General features: G+C 43.0%; 1 protein-coding gene across 4 annotated transcripts in view; it reads right to left on the bottom strand.

Annotated features, from left to right (window-relative positions):
• The window catches only part of ATRX (ATRX chromatin remodeler), a 148,174-nt gene that overhangs the window by 48,021 nt on the left and 73,451 nt on the right, over window positions 1-26,702 (bottom strand). For all 4 annotated transcript variants that reach the window (XM_067548252.1, XM_067548253.1, XM_067548254.1 and 1 more), the window contains 4 exons: window positions 13,585-13,722; window positions 12,714-12,889; window positions 10,682-10,799; window positions 249-379 (listed from right to left, as the gene is read on the bottom strand). In XM_067548252.1, the coding sequence (XP_067404353.1) occupies window positions 249-379; window positions 10,682-10,799; window positions 12,714-12,889; window positions 13,585-13,722 (563 nt within the window). The remainder of the gene's footprint in view (window positions 1-248; window positions 380-10,681; window positions 10,800-12,713; window positions 12,890-13,584; window positions 13,723-26,702) is intronic.

The following is a 26,702-nucleotide window of genomic DNA, read 5'->3' as shown; positions in this document are numbered from 1 at the left end:
AAACATCTGTTTATTCTTCATTTAAAAAAATGCTGAGCTCAGTGAAAGATCAACATTTCAAAATGTTTTAATAATGACAAAATTTCCAGAAAAGAAATACTGGCCATAAGTGAAACAGCCGACAAAATCACTGTGCCCCACAGCAACAGAAATTTCCATTAATTTGCCGAAACTCTACCTAGCATTTGGCATGTCTTATTTGGAAAGTTTTCAATAGGGGCAGATGTATTTTGATATATCTGATTTACCTTATTTTCTTTGCTAATATAGTCCAGCTGCAAACACCAAGGGTGAGTCCAGATTCTGCTTAACATCTGGAAGTCCTGGAAGAGCTTAGCTCCAGCCTTGCCTCTTCCACCTTCACTGCTACTACCTACACCTGACAATAAAGTTCAGATTTTAGAATGAAAGCTTGAAGCAAGTTTGCCACATACTGTTCCCCCTTTGAACAACAAATTTGTTTAATATGGAGTGTTCTCTCCAGGTGCATATCTCACATTGTAACTTCTCTTTTAAAGAAGTCAAATTACCTAGTTACAGGAATTTTCTCTAGTTAAAATGATCAAAATTAGATTTCCATCTCCTTCTTGATAATGAGTATGATAACATTTTAAAAAAGGAATGCATTCTCTCCTCAATGCGAGTTCAAGTTTGTAAAAGCAATTCTTTATAAAACCTAAGATCAATATAAATGTTATTTTTTAAAGTTTCAATTAATTCAGTTCATTGTTTTAATGTAACTATTTCCTTGCACATTTTGTAATTTTAAAACTGTATTGCTGTGCTAATGTAAAACAGCAAGGTGTAAATACCTTGTCTATTTTCACTGACCAAGCTGAATTGGCTGAAAAAGTGAACGGCATTTGTGGTGAATGACTGGATTTTAAAAAATTATTTTATTTTTAATAGCCTAAAGCAGGGACACCCAACCTGCAGCCCACCAGAGCATTTCATAAGGCTCATGGCCTGCTTCAGCACAATATATTAACGCCAATTGATTAACATTTTGTCATCATATTTACATCATTTTATATGTTCTTTACCATTTTTTTCAGTTTTCTATAATGCTGATAAGACATTTATGCACCGATTTATTTGTTTGTAAAGACAATACTGTACATAGATTGTTTCTATCTAATTACATATGAAACACAATTTATTGTCCCACACAAGATTGTGCTTAGGTTTATGTGGCCCTCCTGTGTAATAAGTTTGAGCACCACGGGTCTGAAGGGCTGACAAAGAAACACTGTCAACTTGAAGTTCTTGAAAAACAAGGTTACTTACCAGTAACTGATGTTCTTCGAGATGTGTTGCTCATTTCCATTCCACTATAGGTGAGTGCATGCCTCCGTGCACGGTTCCAGGAACTTTTTTCCCCTTAGCAGATCCCGTAGGGCCGACTCCGGAGCCCCCTGGAGCCCTGCGCACATGCCGGGGTATATGAGGTGCTGCTCGCTCTAGGTCCCCTCAGTCCCTTCTTTCTGTCAACTCTGGCAGCGGGGATGAGGGGTGGGTTGTGGAATGGACATGAGCAACACATCTCGAAGAACGTCAGTTATTGGTAAGTAACCTTGTTTTCTTCTTCGAGTGCTTGCTCATGTCCATTCCACTATAGGTGACTAACAAGCAATACCTTTGGAGGTGGATAGGAGTTACCAGTGAGCTGCCCTCAGCACCGCTCCGCCGAATCCCGCATCTTCTCTCGCTTGCTAGACGATGGTGTAGTGGGACGTGAAAGTATGCACTGACGACCAGGTGGCAGCTTTGCAGATGTCCTGCAGGGACACTCTCTCCAGGAAGGCTGTAGACGAGGCTTGAGCTCTGGTTGAGTGAACTGTGATGATTCCCGGAAGCAGCACCCTCGCCTGCTCGTAGCAGAACTTGATGCATGATGTAATCCATGAGGAGATGCTCTGGGTGGAGACAGGTGAGCCTTTCATCCGGTCAGCCACTGCGACGAAGAGCTGCATCGATTTCCAGAATGGCTTTCTACACTCAATGTAGAAGGCCAGGGCTTCACGTCCAGTGAATGCCATCTCCTCTCCTCCTCCGAACCATGCAGTTAGAGAAAAAACATGGGGAGAAAAATATCTTGATTACAATGAAATTGGGAAACCACCTTGGGCAGGAAGGCTGGATGCGACCTGAACTGCACCTTATCCTTATAAAATACTGTATAAGGGGGCTCTGAGGTCAAGGCCCTAATCTAAAAGACCCTCATAGCTGAGGTAATGGCCACCAGGAAGGCTACCTTCCATGAAAGCATGAGCAGGGGGCATGAAGCCATGGGTTCAAAGGGGGGGGGTCCCATGAGTCTCGAGAGGATCAGGTTGAGATCCCAGGGAGGCACCGGGTCACGGACCTGAGGATAAAGCCTCTCCACCCTTTTGAGGAACCTGACTGACATGATGTGGGAGAACAACAATCTCCCCTCTAGCAGCTGATGGAAGGCTGAAACGGCCCCCAGGTAAACGTTCAGCGAGGCCAGCACCAGACCCTGGAGCTTTAGCTGGAGCAGGTACTCCAGGATCGCCTGTACAGGCGAGAGGCCGGGCGGAATGCCCTGGGACTCCGCCCAAGAGTTAAATCATTTCCACTTAGCCCGATACACGACCTGCGTCGAAGGTCTCCTGCTGCCAAGCAGGACTTGTTGGACCTGCATTGAGCAGGCTCTCTCCCCCTCTGTGAGCCACAGAGCTTCCAGACCGTGAGTTGCAGGGAGTCCAGGTCTGGGTGCAACAGGCGACCATGGTCCTGGGATAGAAGATCATGCCACCTCGGGAGCTCCAGGGGTGGGGCGATCGAAAGGTCCAGCAGCATGCTGAACCAGTGCTGTCTCAGCCAGGCCGGAGCGATGAGTATAAAGTCCGCCTTGTCCCTCTATTTTCAGCAGGACCTTGGGCAGGAGCGGAATGGGCGGAAATGCGTACATGAGGGTCCCCATCCAGTCCATGAGGAACGTGTCAGAACTGACCCAGTCTTGCGACCCTGGAGTGAGCAGAACCTCAGGCACTTTGCGTTCCAGGTTGACACGAATAGGTCCAGTTGGGGAACGCCCCATGTTTGGAAGATCATAGCCACCACCTCTGAGTGCAACGACCAGTCGTGGCGGAGTAGAGACGACCTGCTGAGGCGATCCGCCTCGTCGTTCCTCACTCCCAGGAGGCGAGAGGCAGTCAAGTGGAAATCGTGCCTCACGGCAAAGTCCCACAGATGGATAGCTTCCTCGCAGAGGGCTGAGGAGTGCGCTCCCCCTTGCCTGTTTATGTAAAACATGGCTGAGGTATTGTCCATCAGCACCTGCCCCACTCTGCCTGTCAGGAATCGGAGGAACACCTTGCATGCTAAGTGAATGGCCCTCAGCTCCCGACCAGAGCCCCTGAGTGCCTAGGTTGGCGCTGATGTGGGCTCCCCATCCTACATCCGAAGCTTTGGAAATTAGGGTGACCAACGGGGCCAGTTCCCTGAACGGAACGTCCTTCATCACTGCCCGGGGAGTCCACCACCAGTTTAGGGAGACTAAGACAGGCGGGGGAACTGTGACCACCCAGTCCAATGGGTGTCTGCTCAGCACATATACCGAGACCAACCATTCCTGAAGCCATCTGAACCTCAGGTGACCTAGTCTCACTACGTACGTGCAGGCCGCCATGTGGCCTAACAGCTGTAGGCAGTGCCTGGCTGTTGTCGTGGGGCATCGGTGCAGCTGGGAGATGATAGAGACCATCGCCTCAAAATGTGGCTGAGGCAGGAAGGCTCTGGCCTGGGAAGCGTCCAGGGTGGCCTCAATGAATTCTATGCTTTGCACTGGGGTTAGAGTGGACTTCTGCTCGTTTATGGGCAGTCCCAGCCTGCTGCACTTGGAGCAAGTGAGAGTCACACTCTCCTGCACTTGGGACCTGGATCTGCCCCTGATCAACCAATCGTCCAGGTAAGGAAAAATTTGCACACCATTTCGTCTCACATGGGCAGCCACTACCACTATGCACTTGGTGAACATCCTTGGGGCCGAAGATAGGCCAAAGGGCAGGGCTGTAAACTGGTAGTGGGAGCCAGCCACCGTGAAATGGAGGAAACGCCTGTGGCTGGGGAGGATATACCCATGAAAGTATATAGAAGGGCCTTAACCCATTTAGTGGTTGCCCGACCTTCTGGGAGGGCTCCTGCAGGGGAACTGAGGGGCTGATTTCTCCTTCTAAACCCCCTATTCCTATCCCTATTCCTATAGGGTTGAAAAGGTCTGGGCGGAGTCCTTGGCTGTTGCTGTGCCTGGGGCCATGACTGACGCCTGGAAAACTGGGGTGTGTACAGGCCCAGGGAGCGAAATGTTTCCCTGTAGTCCTTCAGACCGTGCAACTTCGCATTGGTCTGGTTGGAGAATAGGGCCAACCAGCCAAAAGGGAGGTCCTAAATAGACTGCTGCAACTCCTGGGACAGGCCCGAAGACTGCAGCCATGAGCACCTTCTCATGCAGATGGCAGAGGCTATGGCCCTGCCCGCCGAGTCAGCAGCTGCCCTAGCTACCATGGTTCCTTCCTCCACGATGGTGCTAAAGTCTGCAGCCTGGTCCTGGGGCAAGGCCTCGGCGAACCACCTGAGGGTGTCCCACAAGTTGAAATTATATCTACCCAGGAGGGCCTGATGGTTGGCAATCCTGAACTGCAGGCTTGCCGTGGAATAAACCTTTATCCCAAACAAGTCCAGCTTTTTATTGTCCTTGTTTTTGGGAGTGGACCCTGGCTGCCTGTCTCGCTGGTTAGCTGCATGTACCACGAGGGTTCCTGGGGTGGGGTGAGTGAACAGATAATCAAAACCCTTCGGCCGGGATATAATACTTTTTCTCGGCCACCTTTGACGTAGGGGCAACCAAGGAAGTAGTTTTGCCACAGGGCCTTTACAATTTTAAGGACCCTTTTGTGGACTGGGAGGGCCACTCTTGCTGGGGCAGCCGCCTCCAGCACATTAAAGAGGCTATCTTCGGCCTCTTGTAATTCCTTCACCTCCAGTCCCAAATTGGAGGCCACACTCTTGAGCAGCTCCTGGTATGCCCTGAAATCCTCCAGTGGTGCTGAGTGGTCCCGAGAGACTGCCTCTTCTGGTGAGGAGGAAGAGGACTGCCAAGGTGCATCCTGCGGGTGTGCCCCCTCCTGACAAAGGGTTACACCCGTCGAGGGTCCCTCCATGGGGTCCGACTCCTCGTCCAAGGAGTGGTGCCTATGGGCCTTTCTCCTATGCCAGAGGCATGGTCTGCACCCCCGACGACAGGATGGATTGGGACCCCAGCCCCATCTGGATACCCCATGGGGCCCAATAAAGCCATTGTTGCAGCCATTGACCCTGGGGCCAACCCGGGGCTGACTGTGCCACAGGCTGTGACGCTTTGCGGGGGCGTCGGTTCTCCCGACGACTGTCCCTCCTGGGAGACCCTGAGTTGCTGGACCGGCGGTGCTGTGCACATCCTCGGTCCTGGGCGCCCTTCTGTGCCGGGGACCGCCCTCTCGACACCTCCGACCTGGAGGATGAAGAGGAATGCCTCCGTCGCCGTGAACGGTGCAGACAAATGGAGGTGCGCTCCGATGAGTTAGAGGTACTGGATCGTCATCCCAGTACCGATGATTTCCAGTACCGCTGCTGTGTGGCCCTCCAGACCCCTTCGGTGACCGAGGTCAGCGCCGCTTCAAACTCCTCGGTGCCGAGCCGGACTCCAGCGACCAGGTTCCACGTCAAGGACTGCGCGGCGCTGAGTCCTCCAATGGTGACCAGGTTCTGCACCGCCTCGGTGCGGGTGAACTCCTTGGTGCCGGGTCCTCCGATAGCAACCGGGTTCTGTGCCGTTTGGGTACGGGTGAACTCCTCGGTGCCGGGGATCTGGAACGGGAGCTGTCCAAGCACCACCTGGCAGACCTCGACTAGTGCTGCCTCCTGGCATGCTCTGCCTCTGGTGCCGGGGATCTACATCAGCACCGAGAGGGGGACTCCACGTCCCATGCCAGAGCAGGTCGGCTCAACAACACCGACCTGGAGCGACTGCTGAGGGAGTGGCTTTGCTCTACCTCTGGAGGCCTCTCCGTACTGGGGATTTCCACCGCCCTTCAAAGAGACCCAACGTGGGTTTCCCCTGTGACACCGGGCCCCTCTTCCTCTGCAGAGCAGGGCGGAGGTGGCGTAGGCAAGGCCAACAAGGGTCTTGCTGCCTGAAAAGCCTCCAGTGTCAACGGCGTCGGCAGGGTCATTCTCCCACTCCCAGGAGTCGGGGGAGGCTCCCTGACCAAGACGCAGGCACCGGAGAAGACTCGACGGGCTGGGTCCAGTGCATCTCCGTGCTCGACCCTGCCTATACTTACGGCGCAGGGGAGTGTCCGCGCTCCGCATGCTGCTTCCTCATCTTTGGTACCGGCAATGTTGCAGGGTGCTGAGTCGAGCCCGGTGCCAGCAGTGCGCTCTGCACCAAGGTCACATTCGGTGCCGAGGTGGAGCGGGCCAGCTCGGATGACGGGCGGAGCACTGCCTCCATTAACAGGGCTTTCAAACGGATTTCTCAGTCCTTCTGAGTTCTCGGTTTAAAAGCTCTGCAGATCTTACACTTATCCTTCTGTGTGCTTCCACCAAGCACTTAAAACAGCGGTCATGGGGGTCGCTAAGCAGGAAGGCCTTCCCACAGGAGGTACACGGCTTGAACCCCAGCGACCGGGGCATAGCCCGGCCTCTCCAAGTCCCCGCAGGGACTTGCCTTATCTCTAACTACTCTTAACAACACTTAACAACTACTTAACTAACTAAAACGAACTTAGAATAACAAACGAGTTAAAATAAGGGGAATAGTACTTGCTAAGAGCAAGGCTAGTTCCAGCAACCGTCGTGGGTGGAAAGAAGGAACTGAGCAGATATAGGGCCGGCAGCGCCTCATATACCACAGCATATGCACGGGTCTCCAGGGGGCGCCAGAGCCAGCCCTACGGGATCTGCTAAGGGGAAAAAAGTTCCAGGAACCATGCACGGAGGCGTGCACTCACCTATACTGGAATGGACATGAGCAAGCACTCAAAGAACTGACTAATTTCAGATTTATCTGTACAGTGAAGCCTGTTTAAATAAAATTGGAAAAAACATACATTTTCTGAATCACAAAAATAAATGCCTGTGGGTGAACTAGGCTCAAAAGCTTATTCAAGAACTTCAGTCAACAGGCTATAGAAGACTGTAGTAAAATGAAGGCATAAGGGAAAGGAAAGTATGCTAGCCATGCTGCTTTGTGTCACATCATAAAGAGCTACACTATAGTTAACTTCATGTGATAATTATTCATTTATGTTCCTAATTAAAAGTCAAACAATTATGGTAGCTGGGATGGCTCTAATGGGATTTTGAAGTTACAAAAGTTCTAAGTTCAGATGCATTCTTTATCCTGCGGTGTGGATTTGTACTGTTTGTTTGTTCCTTTGGTTCGCAGTGTTGACTACCACGGAGTTTGGAGGAGGGTGGGTAAATAATAATTCCATGCCCTGAGCAGGGACATAGTATTTTCTATCCGCCTTTTTGCAGGTTGGCAGAGCAGTGGCCGGTGTCTGTCACACGACCTCTGTGGGTTCCATTAATGCACCGTTTATTGGCAATGTTATCTTTGTGGTGGACGACGTCTGAAATATTTGGAGGCGCTTGTGTTGGTTCTCTGAGATGTCTTCCAAGGATATCTTTTGGCTTTGTGCCACCCTTTTATAAAGCTCTTGGAATTGCGTGAAGTCATCCGCTGTGGTAGGAGGCGGTGGCATTATGGCCTTGTCAGATGACTAAAAATTGTGCAGTGGTGTCGTGTCTTTCTGTGTCCCTTCATCTGTTTCCTTTATTGGCTCTTTCTGTGATACAGATGGTTCAGGCCTGGGTGATGATAGCGATTATCTTAATTCACCATGGGGTGGCGTTACAGGACAGCTATGTTGGGCCCTATAAGCAGCCCATAGTCCCATAGAGGCCATTGCAAAGGAAAAGACATTTGAGGGTACATCCATTGTTGTTTGAATCATTCTTTTATCATTCTGTCAATTTGGGATCTCGACTGTGTGGTAGATGTTGATTTGTATCTGATGGGGGAGGAGTGGTGCAGTGAAAAGGCATCTTCCTGCAAGTAGTCTTCCTCGTCACTTGAGAATGGTGTAGTGATGGGAGACTGTGGAAGCTCCAGTGCTGTATGTCCCAGTGAAACATCGGTACCAAATACTGGTGAGTGCGGTGTGAAGGGTATGGTGCTGTCCTCTGCTTCTAACTGCTACTGTTGTTGTTGCTGCAGCTTCCGTACCGTCGGTGCGGGTGCGATTGTCTCAGTCAGTATGATGGGCAGTGCCACTGTTTTTCGCCCAGCTTTTCTCAGTGCCATCTCAGTCTGTGCTGATGCTGACAGTGCCAATGGTGGGGTATAGGTGCCGTGGCGGATCTCGGTGCCTTTTTGCCAGAGCTGTGGAGACCAAATCGGACTTACACCTTGGTTCCATTGTTTTCCGCTGGGACTCAGCTAAGGTCCGAGTACAGATGGTGCTGGAAGTGCTCGGAGTATCGAAAGTGCTCACCCGAGGTGGTTGGCACCAAGGGTAGCAACCTGGCTGGAGACCGCTTCTTCTTAGGCGCGTCTCTCTCTGGCAGGGTCAGAGCTCTTTTCTTCAATTTTATGGAAGACTGAGCCTTGTCTTCCTCCTGTTTTTCACTGGACTCTCCTGGGGTTTTTCGTCCCAGTTTGGAGATAGGTTTGAGGGATTTTTTCCATCAATATGTACTTGAGGTGGAGATCTCTATCTTGTCCAGGTCTTGTCTTTAAGTTCATGCAGTGTATGCACCTGACACAAAGAGTGTCCATCTGAGATGGGGATCGCATTTTGACAGGATCCACATCTTTTAAAACCTGGGGAACCATGCATTGTTGAATAGTTTCTCCTTTGTAGAAGGGAAAACCAAAGGAAAAAAATACATATATATTTTTAAACCAACTAAGACTTATTAAGCTACTCTAAAACTAACTTATTCTGACTAAACTGCTATTAGTAAACAATTTCTATAACTAATAAAAGCGTTTTTCTGATTCTGTCAGTGACAGCGCTGCAGAGCTCCATCTCAGGCCGGTGACGGTTGAGAAGGAACTGAGGGGGTCAGGTCGCACACGCAGCAGTTGAGGCGCCTATGGTGCCGTGAGACAGCCACTGCGCATGTGCAACCCGGACAGGCACTGCTGCAAAAAATCTCCAATTGATGGAGCCAGGACGCACCGACACCTGAAGTGAAGCATGCAGAGAGACAGCACTTGAAAAATAACTCTATGTTACGGAAACAGAACAGACAACCTCCTATAAAATCAGTCATGAAATTAACTAAGTTACTACAGATGTTTTACATTATTTTCTATATTAGTGAAAAGTAGAAGAACTATTTTCATTGTCTGGAGTAAAAACTATCTTTTTAAGATTATGTTCTAGTGGCAACTTGTACCACCATCTGAAAGTACTTCTACTAAAGATGTTCAATAAAACACAGAACTTTTTACTTTTATTTATATTTACAGGTAAAAAGAAATGTCTTCCCATGGACCTTCACCCTCAGAAGTAGGATTCATTTTCAGATACTTAACTAATATAAATAAAAAGATATTTACTTAGTTGGAACTGCTGTCCAACAAATGAATGAGGAATTCTTCAGTGGCAGTACAGAATGAGAACAAATTAATAACTCTAATACAGTCACACTGGCTAATTCTTCTGTCAGTCTGTGCCCTCTAAGATATGCATCCTTAAGGGTATGTTGTTTGTAATACGGTAAGGTAAAGCACAATTTATACCAGGAAGACTAAAAGTTTCAGCAAACAAACATGTAAAAGAAGCCAGCAAAGCTACTTCTATTGCTTTGATAGAAAATAGTTATGAGGAAGAAAAGTGTTTTCACCTACTGAGTTGTCTCGATGAAACTTACAGTTGACTTATTTTTAAGCACATTGTTAACTTTAGGAGCACATGTATTTGGAATGTTGTAGTAACAAACAGAATACAAATATATTTTTCTTCAATGCAATATATTTATATACAGAACAGACTAAGTTATAAGCTTGATTAGGGGGATGCGGAATGAGATATAGAAGGCAACTCCATATCACGTTTGCATATGAATAACATGACAGATTAACAAGTACTGTTCTTGGAATGAAGGCACACTGAAAGATTCTGAAATACACTTGCACCTCAATTCTGAGTTGCCCCCGTGCCAATCCTTGTGGTAACTGGTACAGTGTTGGGGATGAACCAGATCAACTCCTAAGAAGAGATCAAGTAATTTTCTCTTGAAACAAATGTGAGTCTCCAGATGCAAAAGACTCATGTAATAACCCAAAGTCCCTTTGAAATAACTTGTTTGCTTAAAGCGTAACCACAATTAATCCACATAATGTATGAATTAGTTAAATTATGTTTTGGGGAGGAAGAGAAAGGAAAGGAGTAATGAACCACAAATAAGAAATGTAAGTATTCATATTCTTCAGTAAATATTTAGTTATATGTAACCAAATATTTTGCAAGTTCAAGTTTCAGTGCCAAAGTGGACTCCTACAGCAAACTGAAGGGATCACTTATAGAGTGTTTTGAAAAGACAGCAAAAAACTGGTTAATGATCATTAATTACTTTATTCAAGAGTACTTTAGTTACCTACCTGTCAAGTGATCCAAGTAGTACTGATAGAGCTTACACTGAATAGGTGTCATTCTAACTGCTAAAACATACTCATATTTTGGTGGCAGGACCTTTGTTAGTGCCGTGTAATCTTTCCTCTGTAATTTTACAAAAGGACGTTAGTCAAACAGATAAGTAGGTATAAAACAAGAAGATTGTTACTCTGAGAGCTTAAAAACCTTTGGCACCTTAAAAAGACAAAATTTATCACACAAGTCACCTCTAGGATTTTTTCCAACACACAGTAAAAAATACAATGCACAATGAAAGTCAATTATACCAGCACAATGTGCACAGGACCATTTTATCTAGTACATCTGATTGCACACTACACACATCCCCTCTGTGCACACATTTTAGGTGTGTGCTGTGTCAAATGCAATTTCAATTGTTGTTTCCATTGACTGTTTCTCTTCAGCAGTTATCCTTGGGAAAGTCTGGGTAAATGAGCCCAAATGACATTGATTGTGACCCCACAGGAAAGCCACTCATGATTTTGGGGAGTGGATGTGATTCATGATTTCTGAATGCTTGTTTGGCAGTGATATTTCTAATCTCTTCCCTAATTCTCTTGCCTACAATTACTACTTCTCTCCATCTGCCTCTTCAGCCTCAGAATGGAGGGTGTGGACAGTTTGGAGGCTGACAAACTCCCCACTCCCTTTGTGGCAAGCCAAGAGAAGTTTGTTGGACCCAGGGACTGGCTTAGGACATCTAATAATGCTTAAATATTACATTATATGTGTATTAATTAGGATTTTCATAGTTGCTGCCTTCCTTCTTTCGAAATGAGCAGGACAGCTCAGTGGGAATGGCTTGTTTTCCAGTATTGCACTACTGTATATTTAGCTCCAGCTGGGAAAGGCCCCTCTTGCTACTGTGTTCCTTCCAGTGGCTTTCGATTTTCAGATGGACTGGTGCAAGTTACCAAAACAGTTCCAATGTGGCCCATATTTTTTTTAAAATGACACACTGCCTCATGGACCAGCTCCCTTCCCTATATATGACCATGTGGCTCACCATCATGCCCTTCCATAATCATTGGATGTGGCAACTACAGCAACTGCCTAAACATAAAAAAGTAATAATTGGGAAACTATGTATTTTTAGCTGTCTTTTGGGTAACAGGGGTTTTGTCCTTATTGAAAATGTTTATCAGTCTTTGTCCCCTTCCCCTCTTCCATTTGTTTTGATTCTCCCTAATAGAAACAGGACAGCTAGCTTCCAACAGTCAGCCAGTTCTCTATGGACCACCATCTTACCATACATTTTTAGGAAACAGTAAAAGGCAGGTGGATTTTTAAGTTTAAATTCAGAATATTTCAAAAGTGAAGTACTGATATCCTACCCCAGCAGTTTCCAAGCTCCACCATGTTGCGTACCACCAACATAAAACACCACCACCTGTAGTACCACCACCTGTAGAGGTGGCGGGAAGGGGTGGCACTGGGAAGGGGGAGAATCTGCCGCGCTGCTTGGGAGTGGGGCCAGTGCTGGAATGGCTCCTGACCAGCCACTGTGTGTCTCGGACGGGGAGGGTGTCGGGACGGACAGGCCACCGTACTGCTTGGGGCAAGGCTGGCACTGGAGTGGCTCCTGGCCAGCCCCCTAGCAGTATGTGGATGCGTGCCATAGGGAGGTGGCCTGCGTACCACCAGTGGTACACGTACCACAGTTTGGGAACCACTGTCCTACTGTATAATATAAATTACTTGTCCAGCTAATTCAACTTCTGTGAGTCCTGCCTAACATATCTGAAAGGGTTGGTAAAGATTGTGAAGCTTTTACAAGATTTTCTATTTATATGGGATTTCTAAATTATTTACAATTCAAACTAATTATGAAAACTATACATTAAGTCAAAATGATAATGAGATTACTGGACTATGTATATAGCAACTATAGATGGAAATTTAGAAGACCCAGACCATAACATTTTTTAATTCAAAGAAAAGTAGATTACTATAATATTGAATTACCTGAGTTAACGTGGTGGTAAAATATTTACGTACCTGAACACATCCAGCTAGCATCTCATACAGTATGTGGGCACGCTTCTTCATTACCCTAACATCTGCCATGGTAGAGTCTGCACACTGACCATTCTGGATTGGATTTATAAACCGATTTCTGAATTCCTTAACTGAGCCAAGCAAATTTTCCTTGATAAAATTAACCATGCAGTGATCTGGAAGAGAAAGATCAACTCCGGTTCTTTAAAATTAAATTGTTCATATTGAAGGGTTTCTTTTAAAACCAACAGAGGATGGGTGTGCATACACCTTTCATAAATTCCTTTCTATTAAGCAAGGTAATTAAAGGCCAAAATGTTCCCAAATGGGTCTTCAAAGTTAAACAGCTACCATCAGTTTTTAGGCACCTACGTATTTAGGTTTTCGGGAGATACTCATCATTTTTGAAAGTTTGCATAAATGTTGATCTGACGTGTTGATATAAGACCTATTTGGAATGTTGTACTGCCTGTAGGCTTAATATGCAGGGAAGCAATGATACAGCAAAATTGTATTTCTAGTAGATTTTGTAACAATTGAAAACAAAGTTATGGCAGTCAGTAGGTGCATGCATTACAAGGAGATTTCATTCTAAATTAACTAGACTTCCAAGACAGTGACTTAGTATGTAAGCATCAGATTTCTAAAGCAGTTTACATAGCCAAAGCATCTCTAATACATTTATCCAGAAGGTAAACTAAAAAATAATGAAAAGACATTTTATTAGCTATAAAGATGTGGTCTTGTACCACCAGGAACACATTATTTTCTCCTACATCAAAATTATCTATTTATAATTATGTATTACTACACTGACAGAAATGTATTGAAGGAAATGTTTTCTGCCCTGGCTATAGAAACATTTACTTACACTCTATAAGATTATTCTGCAGTGGGGTTCCTGTAAGAATTATCCTCCTCCTGGATCGTATAGAATTCATAGCCTTAGAAAGAGCAGAAGCTTCATTTTTTAGTATGTGCCCTTCATCACATATAACAAAGTCAGGGCCTAGAAGAAAATTAAGTTAATTGCATTAGACATCTTGATTTTTTTTGTAACCACTAGGAAAGCTGGCCGTCTACAAGACACTGATTTTGCTCTATTAACAGTCAACCACACACTATTTTTAAATAAAACTCTCTAGTTTTAAGGATGTTAAAGCCCAAACTCTTGGCTTGCAAATGCATTCGCAGTTGTTGATTTTCCAAGATACATAGTGAAGTGCATAATGTATTAGTGGGTAGGATTAAACAAAAAGTTTTATAGTATTCTATTAAAATGTCTAAATGTACATTAGAGACACAAGATGGGTGATGAAATAGATTGTATTTAACTTGAGGAAGAACTCTGTGTGGCTCGAAAGCTTGTCTCTCACCAACAGAACTTGGTCCAATAAAAGATATTACCTCATCCACCTTGTTTTTCTAATATCCTGGGATCAACATGGCTACAACAACACTGTAAAACGTATATTAGTAATATATGTTTCCCCTGTCAAATTTCATAAGCACACATTTTTAAAGTCAGGTTACACTGCCATCTGTTGGTGACTGATTAAAAGTTATAAAGAGAACCAAAGTCCAATGGCAATGTTCTGCAGGAAGACAACAGTGCACTATGCAATATGCTACTTGACAAGAGATACAGTTGAAAGCCTGATATAAGTTACCCAAGTGGTCAACTTAGATCTACCCACTAGTAAAAGGCAAATGTTACTTAAAGTCAAATAACATCAAAGGCCCAGCTCAAAGCTTCCCCCTGCCTTTTTTTTTTTTTTTTTTAAAACTTTAATTTTATAATTTCAAGCAAAGCAACAACAGAGATCAAAGATCAACAACAGAGATCAGAGATCCATAACTCAGGGTATACCTATTAAATAACACATTCCATTTATATTGTATTTTCTATCCAAGAATCTCAAAGTGCTTGGAAAGTATTAATTCAGCTTTACACATGGAGAAAAATGAGGGACAAAGAAGCCCTAAATCAAACAGAGCCAGATCTCATGGCTAGTAATCATGTGTTTTAGCCACAAGACCATTCTTTCCTCATCAGCAAGAATAACCTGGCAACTCATTTATGACTAAATCTGTCTTGCCCAATGCACCTTCATTAAGTCAAAGACTTTGAATTTAAAATTAATTTGTCTTGCTTTGTGGTCATGGTCATTTGATCATCCATTAATTTTTCCCTTTCTTTCCCACCAAAACACACATTTCCTACAACAAGAGTTCTCAAACTTAAAAACACTTACTATACTATATCAAAACTGAAAAGTATGTGGTGTACTATCTTCATAATTGTAATCAGTATGATTCTATAATGGATTCTTATTCTGACAAACCAACCCATACCCACCGCCTGATTGCAACTCACAGACCACATATATCACAATTTTCTCTAGCACAATCTATGCTGGCTCTCATCATCTCCCAAATGGAACTTTTCCATATGCTCTGAAGAGAATTGGCCCACAGGTTCAGTGTACATCAAAGATCTATCCCCAAACATTGTATCATACATCATATATAATATATAAATATAAGCACGTATGTATAATTAACATTTTAACTAAAATTATACAGGCTTAGAAATAAACTAATAAAAGCAACACTACTTTTTACAGGATTATTAAAATTTTCTATATTCAATCATTTTTTAACCAAATTTACCATTAAGAAATTATAAACTATCTCCTTCTTGCCAAGGTTGGTAACACAAGGCACAAGTTCTTACCACTAACTTTTACTTAAAATCACTGCCATGCTTTTATATTCTGTACTGTTTCTGGGCTGTTCTAAAAAAACCCATAGTTTTTGCCTAGAAAAATTGCCAACTTTTCCATATGGCTTAAGATAATTTATCTTTCCAGGGGTATCAACAATTATAGTAAAAATTTTGCACATTTTACTTTCATCTTACACGGAAACTGAAGAAATTTTAAGTGTAAACAGTAACAGTGGATTTCTTCTATAAAAATAGGTATTCCTTTGTCACTGCAAATTGTAAGAAAAAGCTGACTTAACTGTGAGAGATTAAATCACTTTGGAAGAAAAAAGAGAGCATAACCTGCAAACCATTTATAGCTAAAGCGAAGTTAATGCTAACTGATCCTTACAGTGATTGTAACAAGTCTAAAGATTCCTAATGTTACTTAATTAGGAGAAAAGATAACCCAATGTTACAGTAACAAAGGACGACAAAAAGACATGGAGTATCGTCTGTATTTTTAAAAGACCAGAATTGGTTTTAAATACAATTTTCCTCAATGTAGAGAATTTAATTTTAAAAGTTAAGTATAGCCTTTCAAAAATTAAAAACAAGAATAATTAACTTGTTAAAATCTTCAGGCTTTCAAAATAAAGTAAAAAGCAGCTGTGGGTTATTAAAATCCATGGCTATCTCAAGTTTTGTCACTATAAAAGTAAGGGGTGGGTGGGAAGAAATTCCAAAGTTATATTTTGACCTTTTGCTGATATCATAGCAATAAACTATGACATTTTAAATTTATTTTTAGAAGGCTGGGTCAGAGGGGAAAAGGATGCAATACCCCAACATACACAGAGGTCAAGATATAAATAATAAAATGCTTTCACTGCAAGGTATCTGACAAAACAAAGATATCTACAAAGATTAGCCCAAATGTATTGTTTTTTCAAAGGCTAAATGTTACCATTTCAGGTGATCTGCGCCACTTTGTCTGTTGCTACAAAAACTTAGTGAGGCATATTAAATTAATTGAGTTGCTTCAAATAACCCACCTAAATATCAAGACGTACAAAGTAATTCGACACCATCTGCCCTGAAACTTAAATTGACTCAGAGAAGAAAAGATTATTTGAAAACTGATTCGCACAGGAGAGAACATGGCAGATTCACCCCACTATGCCAATCAATGAAGCCCCCTTCAGGTGCAGAATGGTGATTCACACCGGGAGATGTAGATTGTGTTTCCATTGCTCTGTCTTCCAGGGTTTACACCAGAAGAAGACAGCTTAGAGTTCGACGAGGGCTGTACAGGAGCCCTCCCAGCAAAAAATGCAGCCAAGAATGTCCATTCAGGGGACCCATCACTGTCCTAATCATGCCCCCTCCCCAACCAGTACCCACTGATGAGGCCAGCTGGTTGGCCATCGTTGAGAGAAGCCGGGAGCAACAGTCTCCCCATTTTGTCAAAATAAAACTGAAATATATTTGGGTGGGAGAAAAGAGCAGTTGCTGAGAGATGGATGGATCTCCTTACACAAGGAAACCTTTTCCATATATTAACCAGAGGGCTTTACAAAACAGATTTAAAAACAAATAAATCAAAATATTCACCTAAAACCATGATTCTGCAAACTGAAGTAAGTCAAGTAATACCAAGGGTAATTTTTATTCTAATATTTTATCATTTTCTCTTATAAGTTCATACTTAGCCTCAGTTACACAAACTCTACTCTTATGTTGATACTCACCATGTGTTCAGAATAAGTGCTGCTAGGTCAGATGATATTTTTTCTTTTTCATGGATCAAATGCCTTATTTTAAAAGATGACACCAACAAAAGAGCTTTTTTCAAAGAATCTGAAAGTGCATTAGTGGCTGACACCATGGCAGAGGATGAAAGAAGTCACATGGTTAAGTAGTGAACTAGGATGGAGCTGGCAAAAGACTGGAAGATGAAGGGAGACAAACTTAAAAAGATAGAATGCTAACTTTTTCTGTACAGCTGTTCCTTAGTAATACTTATTTGATTTTATGAGGAAACATGTTTTGTGGGTTTATTTTGGAAGCCAATGTTTTAAGTACATATACATACAAGCATAACACACTTTACACCTTCACTATAATGAACCCCTCAGGATCCAAGCCATTTGTTCATTATAGCCAGGGGTTCATTATAGCACAAGAGACCGGCTGTAGGGGGGAAGGAGGGAGATGCTTCTCCAGCCCCGCTGCAGCAAGAGCTGAAGCCAAAGAAGTCATGGAGGTCCTTTAAAGTCATGGAATCCGTGACCTCCGTGACTAAATCACATCCACGTCGGTTCCATGGATACCGTATGAGCCAACATCAGCATTTGATGGAATTGCAGGATTTTTACTGCCTCAACATCCTGCGTTTCCATCTATGCAATAGCAATCTCTAACTCTTTTACTGCTTCAGATGCAAGTGGGGCAGGGGGCATTGGTTCATCTGTCTCATCAATTTCATTTTCCTAGGCATTTGACCTCGCCAACACTTTGTCAACAATGTCTTCCCTCATCTGTGAGCATGATTATCACTGCACAGTCATCATCCACATGAAGCCAATCATTCACTACAGCTTCGGGATCCTCTACTCCATCCAGCAAATGAAGCGTCCAGATATTCTACGGAAGTTGCTTATTTTCAAGTTGGAGCACTTCTGAAGTCTTGATTGACAGTTGGTAGGGAGTTGGAATGTCTTGTTCTAAATGTTTTTCACATTTCCTGAATGAATACATGGCCATGCACCAGCTGCAAGATACCTCACATCTTTCAGGGTGAAGGATGTCAAAAAGTCATATAGCCTGTATTCCTTGTGACTAGGATTTCCCCCAGTAGCCTTTTTCTGTACTGCTTCTTGAATGCTGTGATTATCTCACCATCCATTGGCTGGATTTTTGACATTGTGTTTATAGGTAAGTAGACAATTTTAATTTTTCTGTCAGATGTCACTAACTGGTCTGCAAGGGGGTGCTCTGGGCAATTGTCCAGGAGTAACAGAGTTCTTTCATCTTGATGCACTCAACATTCATGCTTCTAACATTAGGGACAAAGTGTTCAAGAAATGACTGTTCAAAAATTTCCCATCATCCGGTCTTTTCTGGAGTTCTTGTAAGTCACTGGAAGTGATTTCATATTAATGAGATGAAAGCATCATGGATGTCGTGACTTTCCAGTGCAAAGTGGGGTAATTTTGTGACTTCTACTTGCATTAGTACAGAACAAAATTGTCACCCTTTCCTGTGGCACTTTATATCCCTTTACTGTAACTGCCCTCTGGGACAATGTCCTGTCAAGCACACGTTTCCAAAACAAACCTGTTTCATCAGCATTGTATATCTGTTCCAGTGTATAACCTCATTCTGACAAAAGTTGCTTTAGCTTTAGGAGAAAGCTTTTTACAGCCTCACCATCGCTATGAGTGAGACTCACCAATTTTCAGTTCCTGAATGCCATGTTTTTTTAGAAATCGCCACAGCCATCTGTCAGATGCTTTGAATGTTGTTTTAGGATTAATTTGCTTTGCCAGGATGTTTGCATTTTCACAAATGATCAGTCCAGATACAGCATTACCATTGCTTCTGCACTGCTAGAACCACTAGAAGACTTCTTCATCTAGTGCATCATCATCAGATTTTCTTAAATTTTTTTGTGGCGGTCCTTTGGCCAGTGTTGAGCTTATGGACAAATGCTCAGAGATTTTGCTCTGTTTTTTTTTAAATGTTCCAATCTGCTTTTTGACAGCCCATACTCATAACAGAGATATGCCTGCAATGCTCCTTTTCTCAAACGATCGATAATTTCTAGCTTTGTTGCAACAGAAATTGATTTTCACTTCAGAGGCATGGCTCATACACATTTTTGTGACACTTTTGTTTAGGAGGCACAATGCAATTTATGTGATACTCAACGTACTATATGATGCTGGATAACAATTGTGTATATATGTGTAAGGATACTAGTCATAGAGGTCACAGATTCCATGACCTTAATGGACCTGCATGACTTCTTCCGCTTCAGCCCCCACCACAGCCACAGGGCTCACGGTGGGATCCAGAGATTGGGTTCATTATATCAGAAGGTTCATTATTATGAACGGCATTATAGTGAGGGTGTACTGTACAGAGTGAAGAGAGGTAAAATGAACTAGAACTCTGAAATCAGATTTAGTTGGACAATTACACACCAAGCTCAAAAAATAACAGAAAAAAAATCTGTAAAAAAATCTGTAAAAAAAAAAAAAATCTGTTAGTATGTGAGTATGAGTCAGTTTCCTATGTGATATCAGTCATTGCTGGCATTTTAACTACCATGTTATCTAACTTTGCACTCACAGCAGGTCTAGAGGACACAAGATTAAAATACTTGCGACCTGTCTACATTGCACTATCGAGTGTTTTTAAAAAAGAAAAATGATAGCATAAATAAAGCCATGATTTTTTGGGGGGATTTTGTTTGTAAAGAAATCCCATTCTGAATTCCAAATATTCTTCTCATGGACAGGAAAGTTAGTGGTGGAGACTTCACTCTGATGGATCCACTCTTTGTCTATCCATCTAGTCAGCTGCTGAGCTGATCTTTGTTATGCAGGGCCCAATCAACTGCATATTATTCACTGCCCAAGAGCGATCTTGCTTCCTGGCACATTTGTTCACAAAACCTTATACTAGAATGCAATGGAGTTTCATTTGTCATTATAGTACAAGGAAGGCTAATCAAATGGCTTGGAATTCTAGTCAGTATCTGCTCCTCTTCCCAGGACCGTCTCCTCTGTTTAAGATGTGCTTCCCAGCCAAGAAGGCTGGCATTCCCAGTAAACATCATCACATTCAGTTCCTCAATCAGATTAATTTAATCATGGAATTTGCTTGTTCCACATTGTCTCAGAGGTACTTTTATTCATCTGTAGTTCAGAAAAAAACAGATAGATGTGAATCTGTTTCTATCAGAGCTGCCTTCAAAATTATTTTCTTTTTGAACACCCTTAGGAAGGTAATGAGGCCTAACGGGCAGGAGATGCTCCTAACTATAACAGAACCAGCGAAACAGTCAATGTGATGCTCTGATTGGGAAAGAAGTTAGGACATTGCTCTGAAAGGAGCTGCCAAAGTGACCTTCAATGTCTCCATTTTGTATTCTGATTATTTCCACCTATTTGTTCAGATTCTTCAAACACAGAGAGTGCCTGATGATGCCTCTTGATTTGGGAACCAGTAAGGTGGTAGAATAGGCCCTTAGGTGTCTCTCCAGCATTGATACTTGTTTGAGAGACCACCAGTCACCAAGGAGGTGAAAAACAGTCTCCACTATCTGGTTGTGTTTTACCAGGTTCCCAGAGACAGACAAAGGATGTGAGCACGTGTGTCAGCTGAGGGGAGATTGTCAAAATTTTATTGCATAGGTAAACTACTTCCATCACCCATCAGGTCCAAAGAAATTACATCTTACAGGGCTGAAAACTGGAGGAAATTTTACAATTATATAAATTGTAATCTTATTACAATTATTTCATTAACAAAGCATTGGCAATTGAACTTATTTGCATTTCATCAGCAGCATACCTTTTTTCATTAAAACTGTTCAAAAGTGATTTTTACCTATATCTTGAGACTTATGTACATCAATATACTATATTCCCCTAACAAGTAATGGTTCACATGCAGTTTCTCCTTCTTCTCCAAGTCCACATACACCAAAGTAAAATTATATTCTACATAAATGACCATTATACAGTTGTTTCTACAAGTTAAACAATAATGGAATTTTCATTAGCAATATTGAACAAAATTCAAAATTACTAAAAATATAGCACATGCAGCCATACAACTATCAATAAATCAAACAACATTTTATCAGGTTACACAAAGCATTATGGGAAGTCATTTGTCACCTTGTATGAGTGTGTGAGCCTGCTCTTACATCACACAGCAGGGCTAATTAATTAATGAAATCACTTCTCACACTATTTCTTGCCCATATATTTTGGCTAGACTTTTCCCTTTTGGTCTCTTCTTTTACAGCGTGGATATGCAGAGTAAGCTTCTATAACTTACCTAGCAGTACTAAACTCAACCAGACACATGTAATTAAATTATGGCTCAAACTCCAATTTTGCCACTTTTTAAATTAAAATGGCTCCCAGAGGCCAAGGGTTTTCCCATTTACAGTACAGCATTAGGCAAGCACAAAACTCCATAACTGCCACTTTTACTAGCAGCCAGTTATTTTGTCAGCACCGTGACTCATGAAGATAGCAAGATCCAAGAAATGGGATAGGTGCAAGGCAGTTCATGCAAGTTAACTGTGTCCGAAAACTATTAGGCAACAGGGAAAAGGACATTTCTGTGATATTTGTAATCTGCTTATACACAAGAAGACTCGATGAAACAAATACAATTACTGAATTATTTAAATATTAGTTCTCAAAACTGTCTGAATTAAGGAACCCCATTTTGTCAAATGCTTCCTCTAACAAGAAGAGGTTATCAAAATGTGGTGTCCATGTTCAGACAAAATTATCCACAGCCTGCTTAATGTAGAAGGTTAGGAACGCTGCAGCTTCTTAATCTGATTAAATTCAGATAGTTGATCTATTTGGGAGAATAGGTCTATCAAACTGTTCTTATGAATAAGTCCAAAAATATTAGAACAAAGTAATCCTGAGTGGCTTTGTAGGTCCCTGCTGTGGAGGAAGTAGGGGGGGGACATCATACAAGTTTGCACTCTATCTCCTGTGCACAATTCCCTATCCTAGTTCAGTATTCCTCTCCTCTTTACAAGCTGGAAATTAATGAAGTACTACAATATCCACAAGAAATCCTTGAAAAAATAATATAACTATTATTATTATATGGGGAACAGGTAAGGGGTCCTATATTTACTTTCCAATGTAAAAGACGTCTTTTTTTTTTTTTTAAATAAACTAACTCCTCCATTGTTTGCTGCAGGCCTTTGAAATTTGGCAAGAAGACAGACCTGGGAGAAGAGAAGCGCCTTTCTTTGTCCCATGAAATTCCACTCAGGTCAGGCAAATATGCTGCTATGGAGGACCAACCCAGAAAAAGGAGGATGAGTTTGGCCATGATGGAGATGGAAACAAGGCAGAGCACAGTGAGGCATCAGAAAGCCAAGAACTGTTCATTGTCTATTCATCTGCAGGGTGCTGCCCAATACAACAGACAGCTACACTCAAGGACAATGCCAGTATTCCTAATAAGGATAAGATATGACATCTACAAACCATATTTTATTAGCTAGACCATTATTCTAGGTAAGACCCATATCCTTGCCTTAGTTTGAGTTGAAGAGAGTTCACAACTTCTCTTCCCTCTTGTACTTCAATGGCCACCCTACTGGATGAAACAGGGAAGCCAAGGCAATCGTGTCTGTAGGAGGGAGAATACAGATCAGGTAGACAGTTTTGCCATGGCTCTCCACCTCAGACAGCTGCAACTTTCCAGGCTACCCACTCCTTCAAAATATCTAGTTCATTGTTGATTTTTTTTCCTCCCACAATATTCATTTTTTCCTTAATTGTTAATTTTCCTACTCATTGAAAAAAGCATTCAGGAATATCAGCGTCCCAATTAGTAGAACTGTACATTAATCAAACCACTGGGGATGCTCACAAGTTTCCTCAGTATGTCTTTAAATGTCTTTTCACCCTGTTTTAAGTTTTTGAACTAAAATCCTCCTTGCCTTTTTTTTTTCCAAATCTCTTGTGTTACCAATTCACTTAAAATTGAGGGTGGGTCTGAAATATGTTGGAGGAGAGGTAACCCTAAATGTCACCTGAGCCCCACAAATGCCAGGGTAGTCTTGTCTGCAAGCAGGAAATCATAGGTTTTGACCATGATTCTCCTCTCCACCCCCCTCAGGCAGCTCTGCTCTTCTTCAGAAAGCCTATAAAAGGACATGCATGAGTTCATCATACCTAGGAATCTCAAGTCTTGTGACTGAGGTCATTGGGTTGGTATGGAATTCCTGAATAGTTACTTTTCTGTTTTGGGAGAGGACCGAACTTCCCTACAGCACTACTTTCTTCCTTAGGTTCTCCTAGTTCTCTTCTTAGTACTGATACTGAACCACATAGTATTTACAGGAAAATAGCAGTCCAGAAAATAGGTTTCCTTCTCCAGGATTCAACGAATCTGTCAATGAGGATAGCAAGGAAACAATCTCAGAGGAGGCAGCACCAGAAATAACTTCTGCCTCTCAGATTCAATCAGTCTCCCAGTTTTTGCTAAGTCTACAAAGACTACTCACCATGCTCAATAATGCTCAGCTATGTTATTGTGTTGACCAAACATCCACTAGTAACTTCAATGAAAAGCACCACCATGCTCCTTTTCACTTGCAGCCTAAACAGGATTTGTAAGTCTTCAGCAAAACACTAGACTAACACATTAAACCACTGTCTTGTATATTCTCTGTGTGTCCCAATTTTAAGGACAGGCAAAAACATAACCAAGTACAACTCACTAAAGATCAAAGTGAGAACACCAACACAGATACCTTCAAAACTGTTCAATGTTAACAGTACAAAGAAGACCAACTGCCTTTAAAAAACAAAACAAAACAAAAAACAAACACAAAAAATCCACAGAACTGTTGCCAGAAATTACTGGCTAAAAGTTAAGAAAGCATGCCAGCATTTAACTAACCACAGGATTTTTAAGACAGCTATTTTACCTAGTGTTAGAAATTAACTTACTAAACTTATTCAAAGCATCATATAAACAGAGTATTCAACAGCCAATTTAAAATAGTTTCTGTACTTATTTAATAGAATCTCACTAGGAGGAGACAATTATGGACTGGTATAAGCAGCTGTTAACCAACTGCCAAAAGAATCAAACTAACCAAGATCTTTTTAAATGCTTACCCAGACACTACAAAAGTTTGTTCTAGAATACAAACAACTGTGGTTCGGCCAAGGGTAAAAATCACAAACATTTGTCCCCAGAAGTAGAGCATGTATAGTTGAGTATCTACAAAGGTGTTGGTTAGCTTGAGTTAATTGTCAACCTATTAACTTGAATTAAAACAAGATCACAACAGTTGTGTCTTCTCTAGGAATAACGGTGAGTTCTTAACTTCTGGTAACTAACATGCAGTAAAATCCTAATGAAGACAAGGCAGTCTGTAGTTTTAACACGAATTAGCAGACTGAAGTAAACCTAAGACTCCGCAATAGGAGGGTTTACATTTTCAAATTAGCCTGCAAGAGAAAAAAAAATTACTATCTTTCCGTAACTTTTGTTCTTCAAGATGTGTTGCATGTGTCCATTCCAATGCAGGCAACACCCAAGCAGTTGTATTGGTGGTGGGCTCAGAGTTCACAGACATGCTGACTGCAACACAGCTTGACCAAATCTGGCATCATCCCTGGCCTTCTGAATAATCTGCATAATGCGAAGAAAATGTGCGCACCGATGACCAAGTCACAGCTCTGCAAATGTCCTGAACAGGAACCTGTGCTAGAAATGCTGCTGAAGGAGCTTGTGTCCTCGTGAAGAGAGCAGTTAGGATAGAGTTCATAACATGTGCAGGTACATGATGTGATCCACGATGAAATCCTCTAAGCAAGAGATGGGGAGACCTTCCATTCTGTCTGCTACCACTACAAACACTCGGGAGGTCTTCCAAAATGCTTTGGTCCTTTCTATGTAGAAAGCTAGTGCACACCTAATGTCCAACAAGTGAAGTCTCTGCTCTTCCCTGTTTCCATGTGATTTCAGATAGAAAACTGGTCGGAAAATTTCTTAGTTTCACAGCAATCAGGCCTCCACTTTCGGAAGGAGAGCAGGGTGGGGAAGCAACTGCACCTTATCTTTAAAGAAACAGTGTACGGAGGCTCCAAAGTGAGGGCATGGATCTCAGAAACCCTTCTGGCTGAAGTGATGGTCACTAAGGTGGTCATCTTCCAGGAGAGGTATAACTGGAAGCACGTTGCCAGTCGCTTGAATGGGGAGTTTATACGTTTTGATAAGACCAGGTTTAGATCCCAGAGAGGTACAGGTTCTCATGTCAAAGGGTGCATCCTTTCTAGGCCCTTGAGGAAACGGATAGACATGTTGTTTGAAAAGATGGACTGGCTGTCCATCCAAGGGTGAAAAGCCAAGATCGATGCTAAGTGAAATTTGATGGATGAAATAGCTGTTTCAGGTACAATAGATACTCTAGAACAGAAGTGTCAAACTCATTTGCTATGGCGGGCTAGATTTGAATTAAATGTACTTCAAGTGGGCCATACATACCATAAATTAAAATACTAGGCACTTTTGGAGCGCTGTGTCTCGTGCACACAGCGCTCCACGCGCTGCTGCCAGAGTACACAGGTCTCGTGGCAGCGCCCGCTGCCGCAAGACCTCGCAGTGATGTACCTATTCTAGACACGTGCCAGCTCAACAGCTATGTCATAAAGTTGAAGTCCACATGGCCTCATTGGCTTCCATCATTCCCTCCTTGGATCCAGGGAACTGGTACACTGCTGCCCCCCCTCCCCTCCCAATCTAACCAGCATGACACCCCCAACGCGAGATTGGTGTAGGAAGGAGTAATCAGAGCTCCAGAATACACCTCAAGGGCCCCCCTGATCAGCCAGCGTGACATCTTGAACAGCACTAGGTGCTTTCCCAGCCTAGCGCTGACATGTCTGAGACCAGGGACATCGATGGTTGGGGCCGTGAAAACAGGATGCCCGCACAAACTGCCTGCAGGTGCAGCCACCAATCGAGGAAGGTGAGAACCGGGGGAGGAACCAAGAAAACCAAGTCCAGATGGTGGCAGTTTGGCAAGTACACCGAGGCCACACACGCCTTAAGGGGACAGAGGCATAGCCTTGCATACTGCACTATGTAAGTACATAAAGCCATGTGACCCAAAACCTCGAGCAACTCGGGACTGTTGTTATCAGGTAATCCATGAGGTGTATTATGAGGACTGTGATCGCCTGGAAGTGTCCTTCTGGGAGCAAGGCTCTGGCCTGGACAAAGTCAAGCACTGCACCATTAAACTCTATCCTCTGCACCACGGTGAGGGTGGATTTTTGAGTGTTTATCAACAGGCCTAAGACATGGAAGGTCGACTGAATGAGGTGGACGCTGGACTCTACTTGAGCTCTGGACTGGCCCTTGAACAGCCAGTCTTCTAAATACAGGCAAACTTGCACCTCTTGTCTCCTCAAGAAGGCAGCTACTACCACCATGTACTTTGTAAACACCTGCAGGGCTGCCAAAAGGCTGAACAGGGAACTGCA

The sequence above is a fragment of the Emydura macquarii genome, unplaced genomic scaffold (assembly GCF_026122565.2).
Source record: "Emydura macquarii macquarii isolate MOO-44397 ecotype Brisbane River unplaced genomic scaffold, CSIRO-AGI_Emac_v2 contig_1253, whole genome shotgun sequence".
Classification (NCBI taxonomy): Eukaryota; Metazoa; Chordata; order Testudines; family Chelidae; genus Emydura; species Emydura macquarii.
Note: the sequence above shows the minus strand (reverse complement) of the source record. Positions and strands in the feature narration are given on the sequence as shown.